Source organism: Mustela nigripes, chromosome 9, assembly GCF_022355385.1.
Source record: "Mustela nigripes isolate SB6536 chromosome 9, MUSNIG.SB6536, whole genome shotgun sequence".
Lineage (NCBI taxonomy): Eukaryota > Metazoa > Chordata > Mammalia > Carnivora > Mustelidae > Mustela > Mustela nigripes.
In genome coordinates this window covers 49,357,579-49,382,070 of record NC_081565.1, presented here as the reverse complement: position 1 = coordinate 49,382,070, position 24,492 = coordinate 49,357,579, and the positions used below count along the sequence as shown (strand labels likewise).

Sequence of the window (24,492 nt, the reverse complement as noted above, 5' to 3'; positions counted from 1 at the left end):
TTAGGATGTATCCCAGATTATCCCTTGAGTCCACCTTAGACAAGTCACTTAAGCTCCCTAGCTTCAGTATCATTGTCCGTAAAAGAGGTAGAATAACCACTACCTTAAAGTTATGACAATTAAATGAAACAGTATGTATTAAATGTCTAGGAATGGCCCTGGCATATTGTGGATGTTAACAGCCCTATCTCCTCCCTAATACATTAATTTTGGATTTACAGGTTAGTGGGCTTTCTTCCGGTAGACTGGAGGATAGTTTCCCAGTAGATCTATAGTCATTGATTTGTTGTATTTATCAATAACAGGAATATAGCACCCTAGAAGAAACTGCTCTTCTTTGTTTTCCCCTGCAATTAAGGGAGTTGTATGTGCTTTTCTTCTCTCTCAAAAAGACTGACCTTCAGGGGCACCTGGGTGGCTCAGCGGGTTAAAGCCTCTGCCTTCGGCTCAGGTCATGATCCCAGGATCCTGGGATCGAGCCCCGCATCGGGCTCTCTGCTCAGCAGGAAGCCTGCTTCCTCCTCTCTCTCTGCCTGCCTCTCTGCCTACTTGTGATCTCTCGCTCTCTCTGTGTCAAATAAATAAATAAATAAATAAATAAATAAAAAAAAGACTGACCTTCAAACTGATCAAACAACTTAGCAAAAGCCCAAAATGAGTGAAAAAAGATGAACAGTTGAGCCCATCCACCTCCAGAACTGTCTCCTTCAACTTTTTCCCCCTCCTGACCAGTTTCTTGACAAATGGACAAGGTTTTGATAGTTAAGAATTGGGGTACCATTAAGTGCTATCACCTTTCCAGTGCATGCTCATTGCTCCTGGTTCACAAAGGTATGTATACACTTGGATGGTAGAGATGAGCCATTTTCTCAGCCAGGGGTCACGACAGAGTGAGGCAAGTTACTGTATGAGAGGCCTCGCCTCTGTCTCCCACTCAGTCTACAAGGTCAACAGAAGGCCAACTCCTATGGCCATATCCTTTTATCCTGGCCTTTCAGTTACTTGTAGAAGGTCTTGTGGTATATTAAGGAAGGAAAACAGGGTCAGTCTTAGCTTCACCAATGACTTAACTGTGACACTAAGCAGGCACCCCGAATTCAGTTTTCTTAAGTTACTTTGAGGCTATGCATAGTCTGTAGTATACTGATGGTTTCTGAGAAGGAAAGTAAAACAATAAAAATTATCTGCTTTCCCTAAAAACCATGCCCCCCAAATAAACCAACAACAGTAAACAGAGACTAACAAATTTTTAATTTACATTTTTTCCTGTTAAAATATAAAACTAGGGTTAAATTAAATTCTCAAAGTCTAAATTAGACTAAATATAAATCTGCTATACAACCCATTGAATGGATTTATATTTTGACAGTGTTCCTTAAAAGTGTCTAGTCATTTTCCATCTTTTTCCTTTTTTCTAAATTCATTCTGCCCCAGTCTTCACTTATCATCACATACACTTTATTCCATCAAACATTTTCCAGAACCAACCTACTACTTAATCATTATTCCTGTTTAGAGCTTTCCCAAACTTAAACTTTTCTCACCTTGACTACATATCCCAAGGTACTATTTTCTTACTTTTTTTGGTTAGTACTATAATGTTCCATATAGAAACAATAAAAGTTATGTATTTCCCTAAAATGAAAGATCAGTATTCAATGGTTATTATGTTAACCAGTTAATAAAAGTGTGTCAAAAACCACTCATGTTTGCTAATCAACTGAAATTATAACAAATTAAACTAATACTTTACTATAATGCTTACAAATTATTCAAGGAATCAAAATGGCTTCACAAAACTTGATATCTGCTTCCCAAATACTTCCCATTTTAACCCCAGACCCATTCAAGGAGACAATCCAAACATACTTTACCTAAAAACTATTGTTTGCTAAATAAAAGACATTATTTGGGATTTTTTTTAGACCTTGAAAAAGAGTTATACTTCCAACATGTATTTAAATTATAAATCCGTTTTTAGCCTGTACAATGCTTTAAATTTAGGTACATCATAGTTAAATTGACTGGGCTTCTGCTTCATCTCTTCTAAAGTCTGACGGAAATTCGTTTGCCTCAAGGCTCTTACTCAAGATTTCTTCTTCTGCAAAGGTGATTTTTAAAAAAGAGAAAAGGATAATCAAACATTACAAAGAAAAAAATTAAATAGGACAGATTCCAAATAGCCAATTACAGTCTTCGTAAGTAAAATGTTCACGTGCAAATAATTATGATGAAACTTACCATTATTCTCACTGAGGTACCTTTTCTCCAGAGTATCAAAACATCCCTCTTAAAATACTTCTCAATATAGCAGTGTCTAATTATTAACGAGCATATCAGAGTGACATACGATGCATCTATATCACCAGATCTATATTTGCTCTAACATGTTTTATGAACAGAATTTTTTTTAATTCTCTATGATGAAAATTTTCAACATACAAAAATGAAGAGAATTATCATTAGCCCAATGTATCCATTAACCAGCTTCAGTAATTAATATTGCTAGGTGAACTATGTACCCCAAAAAGACATGTTGAACTCCTAACCCCAGTACCTCAGAATGTGGCCTTATTTGGAAAGAGGGCCATTAACAATATAATCCTTAGGATGAGTTCATTCTGGAGTAGGGTGGGTGCTTAAACCTCTCTATGACTAGGGGCCTTATAAAAAAGACACAAAGACACACAAGAGAAGAAAGCCATGTGAAGATAGAAGCAGAAATTAGAGCTGTGCTACCACAAGCCTAGGAACACCTGGGGCTACCAGAAGCTGGGAAAGCCGAGAAGGATCTTCCTCTGGTGGCTTCAAAAGACCACGGCCCTGCCAACACCTTGATTCTGGATTCCAGCCTTTGAACTTATTATCTCCAGAGACAATTTCTGTTGTTTTAAGCTACCCAGTTTGTGGTACTTTGTATGGCAGCACAAGGAAACACACACTTACTAACCTTTCGTATTTTATCACCTACCCCCTCAAATTTATCTCAAAACAAATTACAGATATTATATTACTACAAGAATGATATTTGAGGGGGGCCTGGGTGGCTCAGTGGGTTAAAGCTTCTGCCTTTGGCTCAGGTCATGATCCCAGCTTCCTGGGATGGAGCCCTGTATCAGGCTCTCTGCTCAGGGGGGGAGCCTGCTTCCCCCTCTCTCTCTGCCTGCCTCTCTGCCTACTTGTGCTCTCCGTCAAATAAATAAATAAAATCTTTTTAAAAAATGGTATTTGACATACATAGTGTTACTCAACATTTTGAGAACCATCCTCCACTAGCCAAGATTTCGACAAGATTTACTTTTGATTGTATTATAAAAGCAATAGGTTTCAGGGTTTTATTTTCCACCCTGTCCCAGACTAACTGTAAACAAACACCTGTCACGTGATATTCAAAAGTACCCATAGACGTGAGATGTTCACTCTTCTCATGCTTGTCAAAGGAACAAAGAAAATGTTTTATCACATTAACAATAAAGACCATGCAGCACTCAATGCATACAACATTACAAGAGGTTGAGAATAAAATTCAATAGATCAATATGCACAGGTCTAGTTAAATCTTACCTTTTAAATTAGGTAGAAGTTCTCCAAGACTACATGGTATTGCAGTTTTCAATCTTTGTTCAACTGGAGAAAACTTAATTAGTGGTGAAAGAGACCGTTTTCTTTCACCAAGGGACATGCGTAAAGATGGCTTTTTATAGTCAACGTGCAAATCTTGAGTGCCCAAAAAGTCAAGCATATCATCTGTTTGCATGTTAGTGGGCATAGGACTCAATTCTGGTTTGTGTCCTTCAAGTGTTTCAGGATTAGAAAGGTCACTTTCTTCCCTTTTCTTGGATAGAGATTTTTTCAGAGCCTCATATCTACGGCAAATAGCCTGTAAATTACAGTCTGATTCTGGAGTAGTTGGTCTTTCTCCCACAACACTATCTGGAAAAATGCCACTGTGCATAGGACTATTTGGCTCTAGTTTAAAATTGGCCTCTGTACTACTGGAACTATTAAGACTTAAGTTACCAACTTCTTCTGGAAGCGTTTCATGTAATATGCCAACATCAATATCCTTTAAGCTCCTGGAACTAGTTCCACTTGATAATTGAAAAGAGTCCCATAACATACTTTTATGCATGAAAGGTTCCTTGTAAGAAGCTTGCAAGTGGTCAATAGAAGACCCCTCCTCATTGCTAGCCATCACAACTCTCCTATTACCTGGAGCAGGGGAGACTGTCTCTGGTTGGCTGGTTTCTAAAGGCTTGCTCTGTAACACTGCATGCTCCAAACCTTCCTTGCACCTTATTTTCTTACTTAACAAATCTGACTGATTTTGTGTCGATGGTCCACCTATGTAACTGGTCACCACATGTTTCTGAGGCACACACTTGAGGCAATCTGAAACAACGTTCTCTTCAGGTAAATGGAAATGGCTACAATGGGATACAGTGCTTGCTGCAAGAGAGCTGGTCTTGCTAATTTCTCCTGGGTTATGCAACACAGGTAAGGATTCTGGCAATTCTTCTCGCGACACAGGTAAGGATTCTGGCAATTCTTCTCTCTGTTCAGTATCCATCTGAATTGGTTCTATACTTTCATTATCTTCCATTTCGACAGCTTTTCTCCATGAGCTCCTGATTTCACTTACTAATTAAATTAAGTGGGGGACACAATTCATTAATATTTCCAAACAGAGCATGCAATTAAATTTTTCATTTCTAGTGCTCAACATAAAACTAGCGAGTCAGTATATGTTCCACAGATGTGCCCAAGGGATGACAAGACTAAGCAATAAACCAAAGACCAACAACATCAAAAAACTCCTTCTCCATCTGATCACAAATAACAAAAGCTTTCCCTGAAATGTGCATATACTTTAACATAGCACATACGAATTACAGGTATTAGAAAGATGTTTTCTCATCTATCTAAGCAGTGTTCAGCAAACTTTCTGTAAAGGGCAGAAAGTAATATTTTAAGCTTTGTAGGCCATTGATCTGTGGTGAAAACTGAACTGTGCCACTATAACATGAAAGCAACCACAAACAATTATGTTGACAAATCAGCAAGGCTGTGTTCAATACAACTTTATTTACAAAAATACACAGGGCAAGCCAGATTTGGTTCAGAGCCCGGAGTCTGCTGACCACTGATCCAGGCTGTGGCAAGGTTCAACCTGAACTGAATCAATTTAACTTCAAGTATGAATTCAGCCAGGATGATGTGCCATAAGGACAACAAAATCAGAATTTGGCCAACACAGATTATAGGTTATAAGAAAAAAGTACTGGGAAGTCTAGCTAGCTAGAGAGGGGTAGAAAAGATTTCCATATGCACAATTTTGGGCTGATGCCGCTAGCTGCTGACTGGAAGGAGAGAGCCTAGGTACTCTATAAATGTTGAGCACAGGTCAGATGTGGAGGCAGAGGGTATTTTAAAAGTACTCAACTGAAATATTTTCTAGGAAAGAGCCAAGTAAAACAACAAAAACAAAACTGTGGAGTATCACGGCAAAATAACACTGCTTACAAACTGCCGTTATCAGTGAGAACACCCACATGTAATACTTCTGTAAAAGTCCCTTACATCCGAGCAAATAAAGAGCCATTGCCACTAAACTGAAAGAGAAAAGAATTCTAAAGTGAGTTTCCAGAAGATCTGTCAAACCATGGTTCTAACAGTACTAATGTATAAGTAATATCTAAGAAGAAAATAAGTGATAGAAATCATTATTCACTTACTCAAGTTTTCTGGCGTTCGGGGAATTTGGTTCCTTGTTAAGAATGGGTTAGACACTAAAGAATCAAATAGTTCCTCTAATTTTACTTCTCTTCCTGAAGAGGGCTGTGGTGAATCAGATAAAACGGCCCTTGCAACCTAAAACAGAAAAGGTAAAGCAAAAATTACCACATTCATTGGCAGAATGCAACAAAAGCCCTGATGAAAACAAATTAGCCCGATAGTCAGCAGCCCCTACCACAGCAGAGCGCACAAAAGGTCACTCAGAACATAGCTGCCAGCCACTGTATATCATCTATCAAGGCACAGTCCTATAAGGTGAAATTAAACCCAAAACTGTTTCCTCCCTTCTTATCTTAACTGGATATTCCATATAAAGAGAAGGTAAAAATCTTTATACCTGAGAAGATTCAGAAATAATCCTGACTACACAGTGACCTAAGGTACTATCTGCCACATCTTTGAAATTTACAATTCTGTATCAAGTAAAGTGACTAGTTTTAAAGCAAGGAAAGTCTTAATTATATAAACGACTTGCAGTTTATATAATACACTAACACCTATATTAACAAATGAAATACACTCTGACAACATACATCTTTGCCAGCAACCTCATTATCAGATAATAAATTAGTGAACAAGGCATAGGAATATATTCTAAAGTAGAGAAAGTATACAATATGAAAACAGTACTGTATATTAATTTCAATAAAACAGGGAAACAAAAAACATGCGCATTAAAAATACTGCCCCAAGAGCCCTAAAAAATAAACATCCTACAACCATAATCAAATAGACCCCCACACCCACCCCATGAAAAGAGAAGATTTCTTAGAATTCAAATACTAAATAATTCTTGTCACAAACACTATTAAAGAAAAGTAATCTCACTTTATTTTCAGAGCTTTATGAGATTTTATGACTCTCCTTTTCCATCCCATCCCATTCTGCTGCTAAATTCTTTTCATTGAAAATGTCTTTCCTTCCTATCAGATAAGAAAAACAGACTGACCGTCCTTTACGTGGAGTCCATCAACCAACAAGGAGAAATAATATAAACCTGAAATATTTTAAAGTATTTACAGACCATGAAACAGTTAAAACTCCTAATGTTACAAATAAGAACGTGACTAGACATCCAGCTCTCTTATTTGGACATTGTTCACTTTCTTTGATCAAGATGGAGATAAAGGAGGAAACTCCAATACCTAAATCAATATGCACTAAACCAAATTTTTCTTTCAGTCTCTCAGCAATATAAAGTAGCTGATTTATTTTCAGGCTCCTTATCCAAAATCAAACAATGCTATGGGATGTTGTGGGAAACTTAATAAAAATAACATCAGAGAATGGCTTGAGAATCTATGTAAACTTCTGCAGTAAACAGTACAATTTTACTATCAACCAATAGTAGCATTATGTAGACACATGCAAAGTCACTTGTCAGGAAAACTAAGGTCATGAACTATGATGCATTTAATGACTTCTTAAAATATTTAGAAAGCAGAAGGATAAACACTATGCTTAGTGATAATACGATATTGCATATAGTTTTTGTTCTAATATTCAAAAAAAAGAGGAAGCTTAAGTAAGCAACAGCAACATTCAGATTTTTTTTTAAAAAACAGATTATTTTGATAGAGTATAATCACTGGATGTATTTTTCCAACAATTCATGTAATGGTCCATTCCAAAAACACCATACCTGTGTTATTTTTATACTTTCGGAGGATGATATTTATAGAATGGGACATGGTTTCTAAACCATGGATATAATCTTAAATAAGTTTATATTAAATCTATTTCTACTTTTTGGGAGAACCAATTCTGCTTTAACCAAAATTTTCATTATCTATGCCCTCCTTTCCCAAATTAACCCCAGTTATTCAATAATTAACTATAACTTCACTTATAATCTCAACCCCAATGAGAAAATAATAGATATTTCAGAGTACTTATTACAATCTTTTTCTAACCTCTTCTACCAGATGATCTTGCTCTTTTTGGAATATATCCCTATTTTTAGCTGGCAGAGACCCTGCGAATGCAGTATTCTCTGTACTCCTTGCAGTATTTGATGATAGAGAGTTTTTCACTTCAAATTTTGGTGTCTTCTTAGAAGGTTTTTCATTTCCTTCTCTAGGAGTTCTTATCTTCATGTCCTGAAGGAGGCAGACATGTAATGTTAAAACTTTAAGGACTCTGGCTGATCTTCATTAGAGGCTCTTGAGTTATCACAAACCTATAAAGGCTATCATTATTGTGAAATCATATGTTCACTGGCAAAATTAAATAATTCCAGTATTTCCATTTAGAAGCAACAGGACATATATAAGTACAAATTAACTGGGACAGCGGGAAAAATAGCATTTTAACAAAAGTTAGTATGATCAGATTAAACATTGTTTTAAAATATACCTTTTCAAGTAATCTAACACTGTTTCTATCTGATGATGAAACTGGCTGTGACAGGAAAGCTTCAGGTCTAAAAGGAAAAAAGATAATAAATCCAAGTTATGTACAAGAAAGAATTCCTTCACTTGCTAGATCTGAATAATCTAAAGAAACTGTCTGCCCCGTATCTGTCCGTTACGATTTCCCTCAATTCGTCCCGGTCATCGAAAGGCAGTTTATTCTAGGGAGGGATGGTGACAATCAGAGCAGCACTTCAGCCCCATTTGTGTATCAGCCTCCCAAACGGTAAACATTTTTCCTTAATCGCTACATATTTTAAGTCAACATTTTTTTATAAGGTTGAATGACTTCATGAACACTCAAAACTTGAGTACGCAGTAAACACAAATTCAACTAACAAGAATCACATTATTATATTATCCTTGGGCTTCAGATCACAGAATTTCACTCTAACAGAGACCTTAAAATTTTAATCTTTCATGTCCAAAATCAATTTATCTTATGCTGAATCTTGTGTGATAGCACATACTTTAGTTACACTTATAGTCAAATTATAATGTTGCTCAGTTTCAGTTTCCTGCATTCTACACATAGCATTCCTACCCTCTTAGATTCTCTTGGCCCTTTGGATAAACATAAAAACCTTACACATCAATTACAAAATAAGTTATTAAACTTTTAAAGCTGTCAAAGCAATAACTTCATCTTCATCTTCAAAGAGCTTTCAAATTCAATCACGGATGGGGTCTGCTCACTGGTCAAAGCTTTTCTACTTTATTACCACAGAGACCACTTTCAGTATCAAGCATGTTGGTGCTCTGCTTTCTGTTCATAGCCAGAAGTACAAAATTAGTAGCTTTAAAGTATCTCAAGTAACAGCAAATATGCTTTTTCAAACTTTTCAAATACGAGCTTCTTGGAATTATCTACCTTTCAAACATAATTCAAGACCACTGAAACTGCTTAAAGCTCAACTTTGCCTCCACAGGATATAATCTAGATGTCAAAGGAAAAAATTAATCATCTACTGTGACTTTATCTTAATTTTTCCAAAAAGTAACATTAAAATGATCCAAAAGCCCTCTGAAACACGGTTAGCAATCTAAGATGCCACTAGGATGCCAACACCAGACTGTGAGCTCCTGGAGGACAAAGACTATGTCCTTCCTGACTATTGCCAGGATCTAACATAGCGCCTGGTACTTGAAAGTGCAATACCTGTTTGTAACTAACGGATGGATTGACTGCATCAATGAATAAACCATCACTTGAGCATGAGGTTCTAGGAATAGACACCACCAAATTTTTCTATTTGGATCATTCTTACAGAGTCTCATAAAAGACAAAAATGGAAACATATTCTCTCCCTTCCTCTCCTCCTTTTCTAAATTGGAAACATGCTATCAGCCCTGCTAACATATCAATCCAAGCCAACTTTAAAGCAGCCCTGGCTCAGTCACCCTCAATACGCTTGCTACGCCAAAACTGAGGCCCACAAAATCCTAGCACTGTAACAGATAAAGAGAGAGCGTGTTGCTCCCATTATGGCAATTTATGCTAAGGAAAGAGTACATCCAAAAGAAAATAATTGAAGACATGCTTTTTATAGTAGTAAAAAAACTGAGGAAAATCTAAGTCTAAAATAAATGAAATGTTACAAAGTCATTATAAGTAAAAAATCAGTAAAATAACGTTAACATACAGAAACGACCAAAAAACTGTACTTACATATATTAATGTTTAGAAAATTCCAAATGTATTAAATTTGTTTGTACATAAACTCCAAAAAAAAAACTTGCAAAAAAAAGTCCAACAACTGATTTGTTAGAAATTTTAGCTAATTATTCTTCATTTTTATTTCATTGTTACAATATATCTACAAATAACAAAGATATAAGGGAAATTATAAGAGAGAGAGAGAGGCAATGAGACGTCCATTTCTAAGACGAAGGCTATTTAGTTGGCATGCAAGCAAGATCATACTGCCCTATATCTGAAATGCAATAAAGGAGAACTGTAGAGGTTAAAAGTCTAGAACTGTACCGCCACCACTAGAAATATCATGGAACCCTCCCTTCCAGAAATCACTGTAAAGAAAGGTTGAGCCCAGAGTGTACAACAAAGGTACCATCAATCACTGAATTCTGGCTTTAAGTATGGTAAAGCTTCCATCAGCTCACTCTGATCAAAAACAGCCATGAGGCTTATGGAGAAAACTACTTCTATTTTGGTATCTGTAGATGACAACTGGATATTAAAGGGCTAATAACAGGGGCGCCTGGGTGGCTCAGTGGGTTAAGCCTCCGCCTTGGGCTCAGGTCATAATCTTAGGGTCCTGGGATTGAGCCCCACATCTGCTCAGTGGGGTGTCTGTTTCCCCCCACCCCGCCTGCCTCTCTGCCTGCTTGTGATCTCTGTCAAATAAATAAATAAATAAATAAAAATCTTTTTTTTAAAAAAAAGGGCTAATAACACACAGTAATTACCCTAAAAATTACACTATTTCCATGTTTTTTAATTGATAGCTGTTATTGATCATATCCACATATGAATTTCCAAATTAACTACACTGGTACTGACATTAAGATGATGCCATACAAACAACAGCAGAACTACACGTTAAAAAAGGATACTATCTTAAGTACAGTCTACTCGCACTACACATTACTAATAAAACATTTTATTACAAAACACCTTTACTGTAAAGAATTCTATGCAACAAGCTTTCCACATGACTCAATTCTTCACCTTCCTTCTGTTTTGCTATCAAGCGCGAATAATCGTTCATATCCCCCATCGAGCTTTTATTTGTCCCTCACCACTAACACCCTTCTTCTTCACTTTCCCCCTTCAATACCCCAAAGCTATAACTAAAGTACCAGAAGATAATTAAAAGATCTAAATGCCTGGAAGAGTATAAGTCTGGAATCAAAGTATATTTAATACAACCTCTTTTTCCTATAAGAAGAAAATTCCATCTGAACTAAATTCTTAGGGGCTAAGTGTCTGGCTCTTATAGAATTCTGATAGTATATCTTAGTACAAAATTCTACTTCAAGAAAGAATCTTGAAGATGAATGGAGTTCATAAATAAAATCTGATCTATGAATCAATCTACTGCCTCCATCAATCTTTTGTCCAGCAAACATGAATCAAATATTTCATTTGCTCTCTCAAGGAAAGACAAACCAAAAACACAGATGAGACTGGGAAGCATCAACTATTCCCCTCAGGATGCTTTAAGAACAACAGTGATAAGAGAGTGAAACACTGAAGCCCAGTAACTTGAGTATCTCTTCAATGTCAAGTCTTCACAATAGATGTCTTCCTTTTTTTTAAGGTACTCTGAAAATCAACATCACATCCAGATCTAAGAATAAAAATATATATTCCACATGTAATCCTGACCTCCTGTAAATCAGAAAATTACTACACAGGAAACTGCCAATAGCTCAATTTTTTTTTTAAGATTTTATTTATTTACTGGTCTGAGAGAGAGAGAAAGAGCGAGTGGAAGCAGCAGGCATAGGGAGAAACAGGTTCCCCGCTGAGCGAAGAGCCCAAAGTGGGACTTGACCCCAGCTCCCTGTGATCATGACCTGAGCCAAAGGCAGATACTTACCCAACTGAGCCACCCAGGCATCCCACCAATAGCTCAATTTCACATCTAAATTTTTACTCTTGTTATGCTGTTTGAACTTAACTAAACAAGAGTATACAGAATGACGAGAAACTTCAATTCATTTAAAATTTATAATTTTCATTTAAATTATCCTAAGCAATTTGTTTCCATATCTGTGCCTCAATTACATGGGGAAGCTGGACTAAAAGATCACTATTTAGGTCAAAGGGTAGTCAGAAAACAAAAAATAATAAAACACCTATACAGTATGTCTGGGATTTGTTGTTGTTGTTGTTTTAAGATTTTATTTATTTATTTGACAGACAAAGATCAGAAGAAGGCAGAGAGGCAGGCAGCGTGGGGGCAGGGGTTAGGGGGAGCAGGGAACCCGATGCAGGGCTTGATCCCAGGACCCTGAATAATGACCTGAGTGGAAGGCAGAGGCTTTAACCCACTGAGCTACCCAGGTGCCCCGACAGTATGTCTGTTTTTGATTGCTTCTTAATAATTCTTAGTTTCAAAAAAGAATACATATATACCCCAGGTGGATTATATACCTTTAGAGATTTTGGCTTATATAATCTGGCATCTGTTTAAAGAGCCAAAATAGGAAAATTAATAAAGAAAACAGGCAATAAAGAAAATAATACTCCTGAAGGATATTATAATAAACTAAGGTTTAGTTTTTTCATCTGTTAAACTTCTGAACTGGGTTGAATCAGAAGTCCTCCCGTTCTTTTTTAAAGCATGGAATTCTTTTTATTAAATGGCATGTAAAACCCCCAACATATAATACAGAGAAAAGAACTAGCTGCTCAGGCTGAAATGGGAAAGGGTCAGATCAGTGATGGGCTAAATTAGATTAATCCACAGCATCAGAGGGCACTACAGAACAGTCTGAAAACTAGGAGACTAGATGATCTCAAAAGCTCTTAATTCTTGGATTGTCAAAGCCACAAGTGGTTTTAAGAAGTTCACAGGCACAAAAAGGCAAAAATTCCCAAGCTTGCATTAGATAATTTCCATATGTGCTTTTTCCCCCTTCAAACATTAGATAATCCCCTATGAATCCCTGCATTTAGACAAACAAGAGAAAGGGGACAAATGCGTATTTATCAATCTATAATGTATAATCTATAATGTATGTATGAATCTGGGGCACCTGGGTGGCTCAGTGGGTTAGGCCACTGCCTTCGGCTCCGGTCATGATCTCAGGGTCCTGGGATCAAGTCCCGCATTGGGCTCTCTGCTCAGCAGGGAGCCTGCTTCCTCCTCTCTCTCTCTGCTTGCCTCTCTGCCTACTTGTGATCTCTCTCTCTGTCAAATAAATACATAAATAAATAATCTTTTAAAAATAAATAAATAAAATAAAATAAATAAAAAATTTTGAATCTTTCCTGAAAATGTGGATCCACGGTGGAAAAATATTCTCTGGTTATGAAAAGAAAATTACAGATGACCCCATAGAAAAGAAGCATGGCAATTAGATGAAGATGAAACTAAATTAATGAAAAAGGAAAATAGTCAATATGAAAATCACATTTGTTTTACCTGTTGCCTAGATCATGTCCAGTTCCCAATGTATTACTGGCTGTCATGCAATCATTTTCTTGGTCGTGTTGCTTAGGTGTATCTAAAGGAAAATAAACATTAATTACTCTTTAATTATATTTATATATTCTAATATCCAGGGATCTTTTGAAATTCTAGAAAAACTTCTGAACAGAAGGAAAGAGAAAAATAAGACTAATATAAATGCTAACAGAAAAAGACAACTATTCAGCAGCTCTTTCTACCCATCAGTCCTGCCCCCATGCTTTAATAAAATAAATAAAATTTTAAAAATAAATAAATAAAGACAACTACTCAATGGGACACCTGAGTGGCTCAGTCTGTTAAGTGTCTGCTCAGGTCATGATCCCAGAGTCCCAGGATCAAGTCCCACATCAGGCTCCTTGCTCAGCACGAAACCTGCCTCTCCCTCTTCCTGCCACTCCCCCGTTTGTGTGTGCTCTCTCTCTCTGACAAATAAATAAATAGTATCTTTAAAATAGAAAAAAAAGGAAAAGACAATTATTTAACTGTTAAGTATAGAAATAGGACAGATAGAGAGTATCTAGAATAAACTCTTATAACAAGAGTGGCAGGTTAAGAGCTGAAATAAACAACTCTAAAATTTGTATGGAACCAGAAAAGACCTCTAATAGCCAAAGGAATGTTGAAAGAGAAAACCAGAGGCATCACAATTTCAGACTTTAAGCTGTATTACAAAGCTGTAATCATCAAGACAGTATAATACCGGCACAAAAACAGACACACAGATCAATGGAACAGAGAACCCAGAAAGGGACCAACTAACCTTCAACAAAGCAGGAAAAGAATATCCAATGGAAAAAAGACAGTCTCTTTAACAAAGAGTGTTGGGAAAATTGGACAGCCATATGTGCAAGAATGAAACAGGACCATTTTCTTATACTATACACAAGAACAGATTCAAAATAGATGAAAGACCTAAATGTGAGACAGGAATCCATCAAAATCATAAAGAACACAACCAGCAACCTCTGCGACCTCAGCCGCAGCAACTTCTTGCTAGACACATCTCCAAAGGCAAGGGAAACAAAGGCAAAAATGAACTACTGGGACTTCATCAAGAAAAAAAGCTTTTTGCACAGCAAAAGAAACTGCAAAACCAAAAGGCAACCTACGGAATGGGAGAAGAAATTTGTAAATGTCTTATCAAATAAAGGGCTGATATCCAAAATCTATAAAGAACTTATCAAACTCAAACACCCAAAGGAACAAATATCCAGTCAAAGAAATGGACATGAACAGACATTTCTCCAAAGAAGACATACAAATGGCCAAGAGACACATGGAAAAGTGCTCAACATCACTCAACATCAGGAAAATACAAATCAAAACCACAATGATACCACCTCACACCAGTCAGCATGGCTAAAATTACCAAGTCAGAAAACGACAGATGCTGGGGAGGATGCGGAGAAAGGGGAACCCTCTTACACTGTTAAAGGAAATGAAATCTGCTGCAGCCAATCTGGAAAATAGTACACAGGTTCCTCAAAAAGCTGAACATAGAGCTACCCTAAGCCCCAGCAATTGCACTACTAGGAATTTACCCCAAAGATACAAATGTAGTGATCTGATCTGCCAAAATTTATGGCAACAATGTCCACAATAGCCAAACTATGCAAAGAGCCCAGATGTCCACTGACAGATGAATGAATAAAGAGGTGGTATATATATATATACAACAGAATATTACGCAGCCATCAAAAAACTGAAATCTTGCCATTTGTAAATGACATGGGTATTGTGCTATGCAAAATAAGTCAATTGTAGAAAGACAATTATTATATGATCTCACGGATATGTGGAATTTTAGAAACAAAACAGGATCATGAGGAAGAGTGAGAAAAATAAAATAAGACAAAATCAGACAGGGAGACAAACTGAAAGAGACTCTTAATGAAAGGAAATAAGGGACGCCTTGGTGGTTCAGTTAGTTAAGTGTCTGCCTTTGGCTCAAGTCATAATCCCAGGGTCCTGGGATCTAGCACTACATTGGGCTCCCAGTTCAACCAGGAGCCTGCTTCTCCCTCCCCTTCTGCTGCTTCCGGCGCTTATGCTCTCTTGCTGTCAAATAAATAAATAAATTCTTTAAATATATATATATATATATATATATATATATATATATATGTAAATAAAGGAAACAAATTGAGAGTTGTTGGAGGGGGAAGGGGCTAGAGAGATGGGATCACTGGGTGATGGACATTAAGGAGGGCACATATTGATATAATGAGCACTGAGTTTTATATGCAACTGATGAATCACTAAATTCTACCTCTGAAACTAATAATACACTCTATGTTAACTCAAGTGAACCGAAATAAAAAAAATTTTTTTTCAAATGATAGGTTTATACTAAACCAAATTTCAAAAAAAGTGCCAGTCCGTAGTTCTCCAATATGATATAGCCTTGCTTCTTGTTTTGGTTCACAGATCATGCAATTACCACATAAATCAACAAGGCCAGGGGTGCCTGGGTAGCCGGCTCAGTTGTTAAGCATCTGCCTTTAGCTCAGGTCCTGATCCCAGGGTCCTGGGATCAAGCCACGCTTTGTGCTCCCTACTTGGCAGGGGTCCTGCTTCTCCCTCTCCCACTCCCCATTTGTGTTCCCTCTCTCACTGTCTCTGTCAAATAATCTTAAAAAAAAAATCTTAAAAAAAATCTTAAGGAGCACCTCGGTGGCTCAGTGGGTTAAAGCCTCTGCCTTCAGCTCAGGTCATGGTCCCAGGATCCTGGGATTAAGCCCCGCATCGGGCTCCCTACTCAGGAGGGAGCATGCTTCCCCATCTCTCTCTCTGCCTGCGTCCCGGCCTACTTGTGATCTCTGTCAAGTAAACAAATAAAATCTTTTAAAAATCTCTAAAAAAACTTAAAATCTTAAAAAAAATCTTTAAAAAAATTAGCAATGCCAAAAAAATTATACTATTTAGCATATTTCAGCTCAGCATCTAAAACATCAGTCAATTTATTTATTTATTCCTCAACACATCAATAATTATGTGCCACTGCTATACTAACAAGGACAAAGAAAGAAAAGATAGAGACCTGGCTTCAAGGAGTCAGTCTAGGAAAAAGACTACTGAGGAGTAGAGAATGATGGCATGCTGCTATAGTATGAGAGAAATATGCACAGGAATGCAAGGAGACAGAAAGGCACCTGGCCCAAGAATGCGGAATGTGATGAGGACATAAAGGTACTGGGAGAAGAGGGTACAAGTTCGGTGTATAGCATAGGGTGTATCTGAGTGGAAGCATGGAAGGAAACAAGATTGGTGCAGAAAGCCATGGCTCCGTTACAGAGTATTTGCTATTCCAGGAACTCCTCTTCTTTTAACATGTTAGCTTCTGAAAGACTATCCCTATATATACATGTGTCCAAAGTGTTACTGTATAAGAATCCAATGTGTGTGGGCACTTGGGAGGCTCAGTGGGTTAAGCCTCTGCCTTCAGCTCAGGTCATGATCTCAGGGTCCTGGGATGGAGCTCCACATCGGGCTCTCTGCTCAGCAGGGAGCCTGCTTTTCCCTCTCTCCCTGCCTGCCTCTCTGCCTACTTGTGATCTCTGTCTGTCAAATAAATAAAATCTTAAAAAAATAAATAAATAAAAAATGTGTGAACTTTTCCTTTTAATCCGCCATAATAGTATGCTGTATTATGAACATTTTCAGTATCTTCTGCTTTTGCACCTATTAATGATGATGGGATTACTGATATTCATAAAACATTCTAAAAATGAACACAAATACAAGAATTGTATCACAAAACTAGTAGACAACAATAAACTAATTAAGAACGCCATAAATACTAGTTGCTGGTGGTAGGCAGAGATGAGGCACTTTTCTTCCCCCTGAAGGTGCTAGAAAGCCATCAAAGTATAGTACACCAAGAGATGAAAAGGATCATATTTTCATATTTACACTACAGAAGGATCACTGATAACCATTTACAACACAGAATAGGTAGAATATGGAGGCAGAGTAGCTAGTTAGAACACAATTAAAGGCAAGAAATAGAAAACCAAACTACAGCACTTAAGATGTGAAGAGAACAGAGGGGACGGACACAACAAGGTAATAAGGAGGTTAAAACAAAACTGAACTCACCAGAACAAAGCAAACCAAGCTGCAGCAGACAATGACTCCTACCATAAATACACTAGAACTGCAAAATAAAATGTAAGAAAAAGAAAGGAATACCCAAAAGCACAAATAAAAATCATCACATGCCAGGACTAAAGATGGAAAGAATTTAAGCTCAAACTGAGACGCAAAGGCTAAATGGCAGGCTCAGGCTAAATGGCAGGCTCGGGGGCTGAACAATGGAGCTTTAATGCCTGCATAACAATCTGAGAAACTGCCATAAGGCCAGAACATTGCAAAGGCTGCTCAGACCCTGAAAAGATAAAAAAAAATTCTGCCAGCTTAACCAGGGAAGTAACAGAGAAGCTTGCTGTCTACCTGGAGTCCTGGGTTTAAAAGAAAAAGAAGGCGGGGGGGGGGGGCGTTAAATCTACCTAGCCTACTCAAAGGGAGGTATGAAATCCAAAATTATATTGGCTACTTGTGGGAATCCCAAACTAAAGACATTAACTGCCTAGTTCAAGGGAAATACCAGAGACCCTACGCCACCATGCAAAGACCATTCTACAACCCAGGGCCCAGGTGACTCCTTCAGAGGTGGATCCACTGAAGTTGAGGTCACAATCCAAAAAAAAAAAAAAAACAATTTTTTTTAAATTTTATTTTAAGTAATCCCTTCACCCAAGCATGGGACTTACATTCAAAACCCCAAGACAAAGAGTCACATGCTCTTCTGAATGAGCCAGCCAGGCAACCCCACAATCAAATATTTTAATAGGAAACAAACGACTATGTAAATGAGTAGACAGGGGCATCTGGATGGCTCAGTCAGGTTAAGCATTTGCCTTCGGCTCGGATCCCAGGGTTCTGAAATCGAGCCCCACATTGGACTCCCTGCTCATCAGAGAGCCTGCTTCTTCCTCTCCCTCTGCCTGCCACTCCATCTTCTTGTGCTTTCTCCCTATGTTAAATAAATAAATAAAATTTAAGAAAAGAAAAAAAAAAGAAAATGAGAGGGCAGAGCACACAGAACCAAAGTATCTGAAACACAGGGATATTTAAAAAATTGAATAAGATCAAATCAATACATTTAAAATATTTGGCAAAAAAACAAGAAGCATAATGAAATAAGATGATATCATGAAAAAGAACGAGCAATTTTTGAAAAAGAAGCAAATGAAAAGAAATGAAAAGCACATCCATGAAAGCCAAACACTAAATGGACATGTCAAAAAAGAGATTAAATATAACTAAAAAGATAATTAGTGAACTGTAAGCCTAGAGCTACAAAGACATTATAAATACAAATGAGAAATTTAAGATAAATGAAGGACTGGGGTGCCTGGGTGGCTCAGTGGGTTAAAGCCTCTGCCTTCAGCTCAGGTCATAATCCCAGGGTCCTGGGATGGAGCCCTACATCCGGCTCTCTGCTCAGCGGGGGAGCCTGCTTCCTCCTCTTTCTCTGCCTGTCTCTCTGCCTACTTGTGATCTCTGTCTGTCAAATAAGTAAATAAAATCTTAAAAAAAAAAAAAAGTTGTAGTTGTTTACTACAAAAAAGTATAAAATAATATTAAGATCCCCATCTCACAACAAAACTCTACCAATTTAGGGGAAAAAAGGAAAAAAAAAGGAATCCTAAGAGTACAAATTCTGCAATATCTTGAGGACAGCATTACCTCAAAGGACCTATCAAACACTTCTAAAATATGAATTTCCACTGCACTTCCTAAACAGACACAAATATGTCCTCTCTTTCAAGGCAGACAAGAAATCTCCAAATTGATATGAGGACTAATTTCATCGTTTCACAGGACTTAAACTAAGTCTTGTACAAGGGTAATGGTCTTTCCAAGTTGAAGTGAAAACAAAATGCCAACTATGCCAAGAGTTCTAAGAGTCATTCCATTATCCTAAGTAATGCTCTATCTGAAGCTTTGTCATTCATCAAACTGTGCAGTCTTTCCTATGTCTACTCTTTTGCTAGTGCCTATCCCAAGCCTTGCTCTCTAATCTATGACCTTTCCTAACCAGTGTCCTCTTCATGTATACTTGAGTCCCAAACCAATCATCCACCCCAGCTATGTTCACCCTTTTCTTCCTAAGTCCTGTGGACTTAGGTTCACGCCATGACCTTTGGCCTGCATGAACTCAAATATGGCCTACATCTATCACATTCTCCATTCTGGCTACATAATTCACAGGTTTTTTAACGCATTTATTCCTTCTCTTATTCACCTAACATTTACTGAACTCCGTAACAATTTCGTGTACACATAGGCAACCAGGGAAAACGGAATATAAAATGGGTTATCAGGTATTACAGAGAAATTCATTTTAGGTGTGATAGTGGTGTAATAGTGTGATAGGTATGACAGTGGTATAACAGCTGAGAAAACTGAGATATTATAGAATTACTATAATTTTTTGATGGGACATTACCATGGTAGTTATATAGGAAGTCTTTATTTTTATGGGAATACATGCTGAAACACTTAGAGTGAAGTGTAACAATACCTAGAACTCCAACTTGGTTTAGCAAAAACACATACATACACATATAAAGCAATGCAGCAGCAGATGATAGTTAAAACAGGTGGTATTCAAATAATTATTGTACTAGTCTTTCATGTTAAACAGCTGTGGGCTTCTACACAAAATCTTGTAAGCAAATGTTTATAGCAGTATTACTCACAATAGTGAAATAGTGGAAACAACCCAAATGTCCATCAATGGATGATAGATAAGCAAAATATGGTTTAGTCATACAACAGAATATATTCATAAAAAGTAATGAAGTACTGGGGCGCAAGTACTGGGTGGCTCTGTGGTTAAAGCCTCTGCCTTTGGCTCAGGTCATGATCCCAGGGATCGAGCCTCACATTGAGCTCTCTGCCAGCCAGGAGCTGCTTCCTCCTCTCTCTCTGCCTACTTGTGATCTCTGTCAGTCAAATAAATAAATAAAATCTTAAAAAAAAAAAAAAAAAAGGAATGAAGTACTGATACATGCTACAACTTGAATGAACCTTGAATATACTGTGCAAAGTAAAAAATTCTGCAAGTGAAAAAAAACAGACACAAATAGCCTCACAGTATATGACTTGCATGGACAAATCCATAGAGAGAGGAAGTATATTTCGTGATTGCCCACGGACTGGGAAAGGAGAAAGTGGGGAGTGACTGCTTAATGGGTACAGGAGTTCCCTTTTTTTTTTTTTTTTAAGATTTATTTATTTTTGAGAGCAAGAGCATGGGGGAGAGTAGCAAAGGGGAAAAACGAGGGACCAACAAACTCTGCACTGAGCACGGAACCCAAGGCAGGGCTCAAACTCAGGATCCCGAGATCATGACCTGCGCCGAAAACAAGAGTCAGATGTTTAATTGACTGAGCCGCCCTAGGATAGCCTCCCCTAGGATTTCCTTTTAAGGTAATAAAAATATTCTGGAGCTAAAAAGTGCTGATGGTTGCACAATTTTGTAAACTTACTAAATGCCACTGAGTTGTACACTTCAGTGACTAAAATGCTATGTGCACTTCACAATAAAAAATAGTGGGGGGAAGAAACAAGATAAAAATGTAAAGGAACTGCTATCACAGTGAGAAATACTGATGAGGAGGAAGTTTAAGAAAGAGAAAAACAAATAACCAACCTGGAAGAGAAGCAGGATACTGCAAAAGAATACTCCTTGCATATACTTCTTCTGAGGCAGGATCAAATGAAAGAGGAGACATTGGTGGTAAAAGATCCACAGCCTTAAAACAGAGAATTCATCATTTTGAAACATATATTTACTCAGTACCATAATAACACTAAGTTAATCTATGAACAGATGATTTTTCCCCCTACAAAGATAGAACTATCAAGCATATAAATTATCCTGTAACTATTTTTAAACGAATGAGTACAATATTAGAACAATGGGACTACTCCACCTCCAACTGTGCCTCAAATGTAATACTACCTAATAGCAAAAGAAATGTCTCATTCCTTTTAATATAATTCTCTGAATCTAAAAATAGTAACTATAATTCCAAAGCAGTCAGTGAATACCCAAATACATACTTAGAAAAATAACAGAAACCAAAACATTTGAACTTTAGGCTCAGGTGCAAAGATGACAACTTACACATGCATAGCATTCCTAGACCATTTGTAACATAAAATCACAAGACTGCCTTATATTAAACTACTTTCCAAAGTCAACATTACTTACTGGAGTCAAACCTTCAATTAGACTGAAAGGAGACAGGCCAAGAAATTCTTTCCACTTTTTATGCCATTCTCCTTGTTTTTCAACAACAGAATGTTTTATATTGGTGACATCTTCCTTTATTTTACACCTACAATAGCATAAAAACAGAACTTCATTCAAATCATGAATAATAAAAGTACTGAGTAAAATTTAAGAATACAACGGTTTGCAGAGAAAGGGAAGAAAATATATTTGGAAGTTCAACCAGTATAGTACATAAAAACTGAATAAACTCTCACAATGAACATTCAGAACCTAAAGTACTTTTTTCCTTTTAAGACCAGAAAGCAATCATACATCTATTATTCTGTTTATCTTTAAAATATTCTTTTTCCCTAGTTCTGAATTCAAGTCCAAATTCTACACCTATACTCTGTCCACTCCTAAAGGCAGTTCTACCTCCCAATTACTCTACTCACATAACAAATTTTTCTGAGGCTTAGTTTTACGTAGACTCCAAAGAAAAGCTTGAGAAAGTTAAAATTATTTCATAAAGAATTATCACTAAGGGCAAATAATTTATTCTAGACAAAAAGAAAACTACATTAGTTGTCCTTTCTACTTAATGTGTCTCTCCAGAACTTTCTGAGTTCTAATAAAATGTTCACATTTGTTTTGCCAATGCTAAAGAATTATCAACTACATGAGTTCTGCTGAAAAATTATAAAACTACCCATTCCTCTCCCAGTAATGCAACAAAAGATCTTTCTACAGTACCTCATATACTTCAGATCTGATAATCTCTCTCTCTGAAGTTTGGTCTCCTTTTCCAGGAAGTGAAGGTCTATTGTCATTCTTGCTGGGTCAGCCTGACAACGTTCATATTTCACTACTTTCAAGACTTCATTTAATAACTGAATAACTGTTAACAGGTTCAATTTTCCAGCCTCATAAACATTTCCAATGTGCAACTTAGGATTCAGAGGGGGAGAAAAAGTGGTTCTTTAGATAATAAACTGTTAAATAAATATATTTATGGTTTTTACTATTGTATTAAAAAGTTACCTTAAAGAAGAGTGAAACAAGTCAAATGTCTACCCAAAAATGAAGCCAAGTAAATAATTTTGGTCACAAAAACTACTGTGAAAGGATTTAACATGCTGTGCCATATTTTTATATAATGCAAAAAAAATTGCAAGCTAGAACATAAGAAATCCAAATAAATGGAAAGCAAAATAAAGACTGAGGAGAAAGAGCAGGTTTGGAGAAAGATCATGAATTCATATTTTAACAAAAGGTGCAAAGTGATGGCCCATGATAGCTGATTCCAAACTTAGACATGTTTATTTGGCCTGCACAGCTTCAGTATTTTAAAAATCATCTGAATTAGCTGCTAATCAACTAAAAATCTTAGATTTCACATGAAAATTATTATTTCTCTAAAGACCTCATCACTTCCTACTTTACCCCTTTTGTTACACACAATTAGCATATATTACCTATCTAGCCTCTGTAAGAACCTGAATTTGCAGACTCTGATTTTTACATACCGGAAATTTGCAGGGCTGACATGTTACCTATTACAGTGAAAGCTTTTCAGTATCACAACACTATTTTACCTTTGTATTTTCCTATACTCTAATTAATGCCTGGCATATAGCAGATACTTAATAGATTATGAGTTCACTAAGAAAAAAAAAAATACAGGCTATCCAAATGGAAATGTCATATGAGCAAGTGGAAATAATTTGATGCAGTTCAGGTCGACAGAGAGACTAGAAATACTAATTTGGGAATACCACTGTATACAATACTGATGAAAACAGAACTAAGAAAATACAGATGAAGAAAAGTAGGGGGGAAGAAAAGCAGGCACTAAAGGAACCATGGAAACACTTTCATTTGAAAGTTAAAGAAAAGAGTAAGTAGAAAAACTGAGAACAGCTGTCTGAAAAACCAGAGAGTAAAGACACAACGTCACAAATGCTAATGGGAGAAGAGACTAAAATCCTTAACAGAATCAAGAAGAAAGAGAAACCAGAGTACAGACATTTTAAAAAGACATTTAGCAAATAGATCACTACTGCTCTCCTTGAGATCTTATAAAGAACTTGTACCATACCATCTTCCTACTAAGTAACCCCCTCCATGCATCTACTGTATGATGTAGCACCGTAAAAGGGATGAACAGTGAAAGTTTATGTATATAAATATACACACTCTAATATATAATATATACACAGTTAACAATAGTCCTCTGTATGAATGCTCTATTAGATTTAGTCACAAAAATAAATTCTGGAGTAAAACATTGTAAGAAAAAGAATATACATTATTTATGTTTACATTATTATGTATTAGTTATATATTGAATACATGTATTTATTATTACTATATATAATAATTACATAAAGAGTTTTCTCAGTAGTTTACTTAGTATCAAATGCTTACCTGACACATTTGTTTCTCAATTCTGTCAAGTAAGAGCCTTGGAATATTGATAGCAACATTAGTTCCATCTAAAGTATATTGATTAACAAGATTAAGGACTGCATTAACAACTTCTCTTTCTTTTTCCAAATACATGAGCGTTTCATTCACTGAAGCCCACAAAGACCGAACCTTTAAAAACAAAGACTATACATAATCTGTACATATATCAAAGAAATGTAAAACACAAATACATGCTCACTCTCTGGAACAAATAAAGTACTCCTATAATGATTTCTGATGAGGAAATTAACTGCCTAAAAGCACTGATACTACTTCCAAAGGGGTTTTAAAACTAAAAAATTTCTCAGGAGACAAAAATAATTTCTCAGGAGAATTTAGCCCACCATGATTTTCAAAACAAATC

The 24,492-nt window shown here is 36.6% G+C and overlaps 1 protein-coding gene and 1 non-coding gene across 3 annotated transcripts in view; both read right to left on the bottom strand.

The window, feature by feature from the left end:
* Nucleotides 1-1,232: 1,232 nt before the first annotated feature.
* Nucleotides 1,233-24,492, bottom strand: part of HAUS6 (HAUS augmin like complex subunit 6) — a 40,446-nt gene continuing 17,186 nt past the window's right edge. Inside the window, exons 9-18 of one of the 2 annotated variants that reach the window (XM_059411587.1) lie at nucleotides 24,087-24,257; nucleotides 22,413-22,606; nucleotides 21,657-21,783; nucleotides 21,093-21,195; nucleotides 13,322-13,403; nucleotides 8,152-8,218; nucleotides 7,710-7,895; nucleotides 5,736-5,871; nucleotides 3,565-4,641; nucleotides 1,233-2,101 (exon numbers count right to left, since the gene is read on the bottom strand). In XM_059411587.1, the coding sequence (XP_059267570.1) occupies nucleotides 2,016-2,101; nucleotides 3,565-4,641; nucleotides 5,736-5,871; nucleotides 7,710-7,895; nucleotides 8,152-8,218; nucleotides 13,322-13,403; nucleotides 21,093-21,195; nucleotides 21,657-21,783; nucleotides 22,413-22,606; nucleotides 24,087-24,257 (2,229 nt within the window). In that variant the 3' untranslated portion in view covers nucleotides 1,233-2,015. The remainder of the gene's footprint in view (nucleotides 2,102-3,564; nucleotides 4,642-5,735; nucleotides 5,872-7,709; nucleotides 7,896-8,151; nucleotides 8,219-13,321; nucleotides 13,404-21,092; nucleotides 21,196-21,656; nucleotides 21,784-22,412; nucleotides 22,607-24,086; nucleotides 24,258-24,492) is intronic. The other variant, XM_059411588.1, reaches the window with a different exon arrangement.
* LOC132025266 (small Cajal body-specific RNA 8) lies at nucleotides 8,299-8,429 on the bottom strand. The gene has a single exon (XR_009406521.1). It is a non-coding gene; the product is annotated as a small Cajal body-specific RNA 8 (non-coding RNA).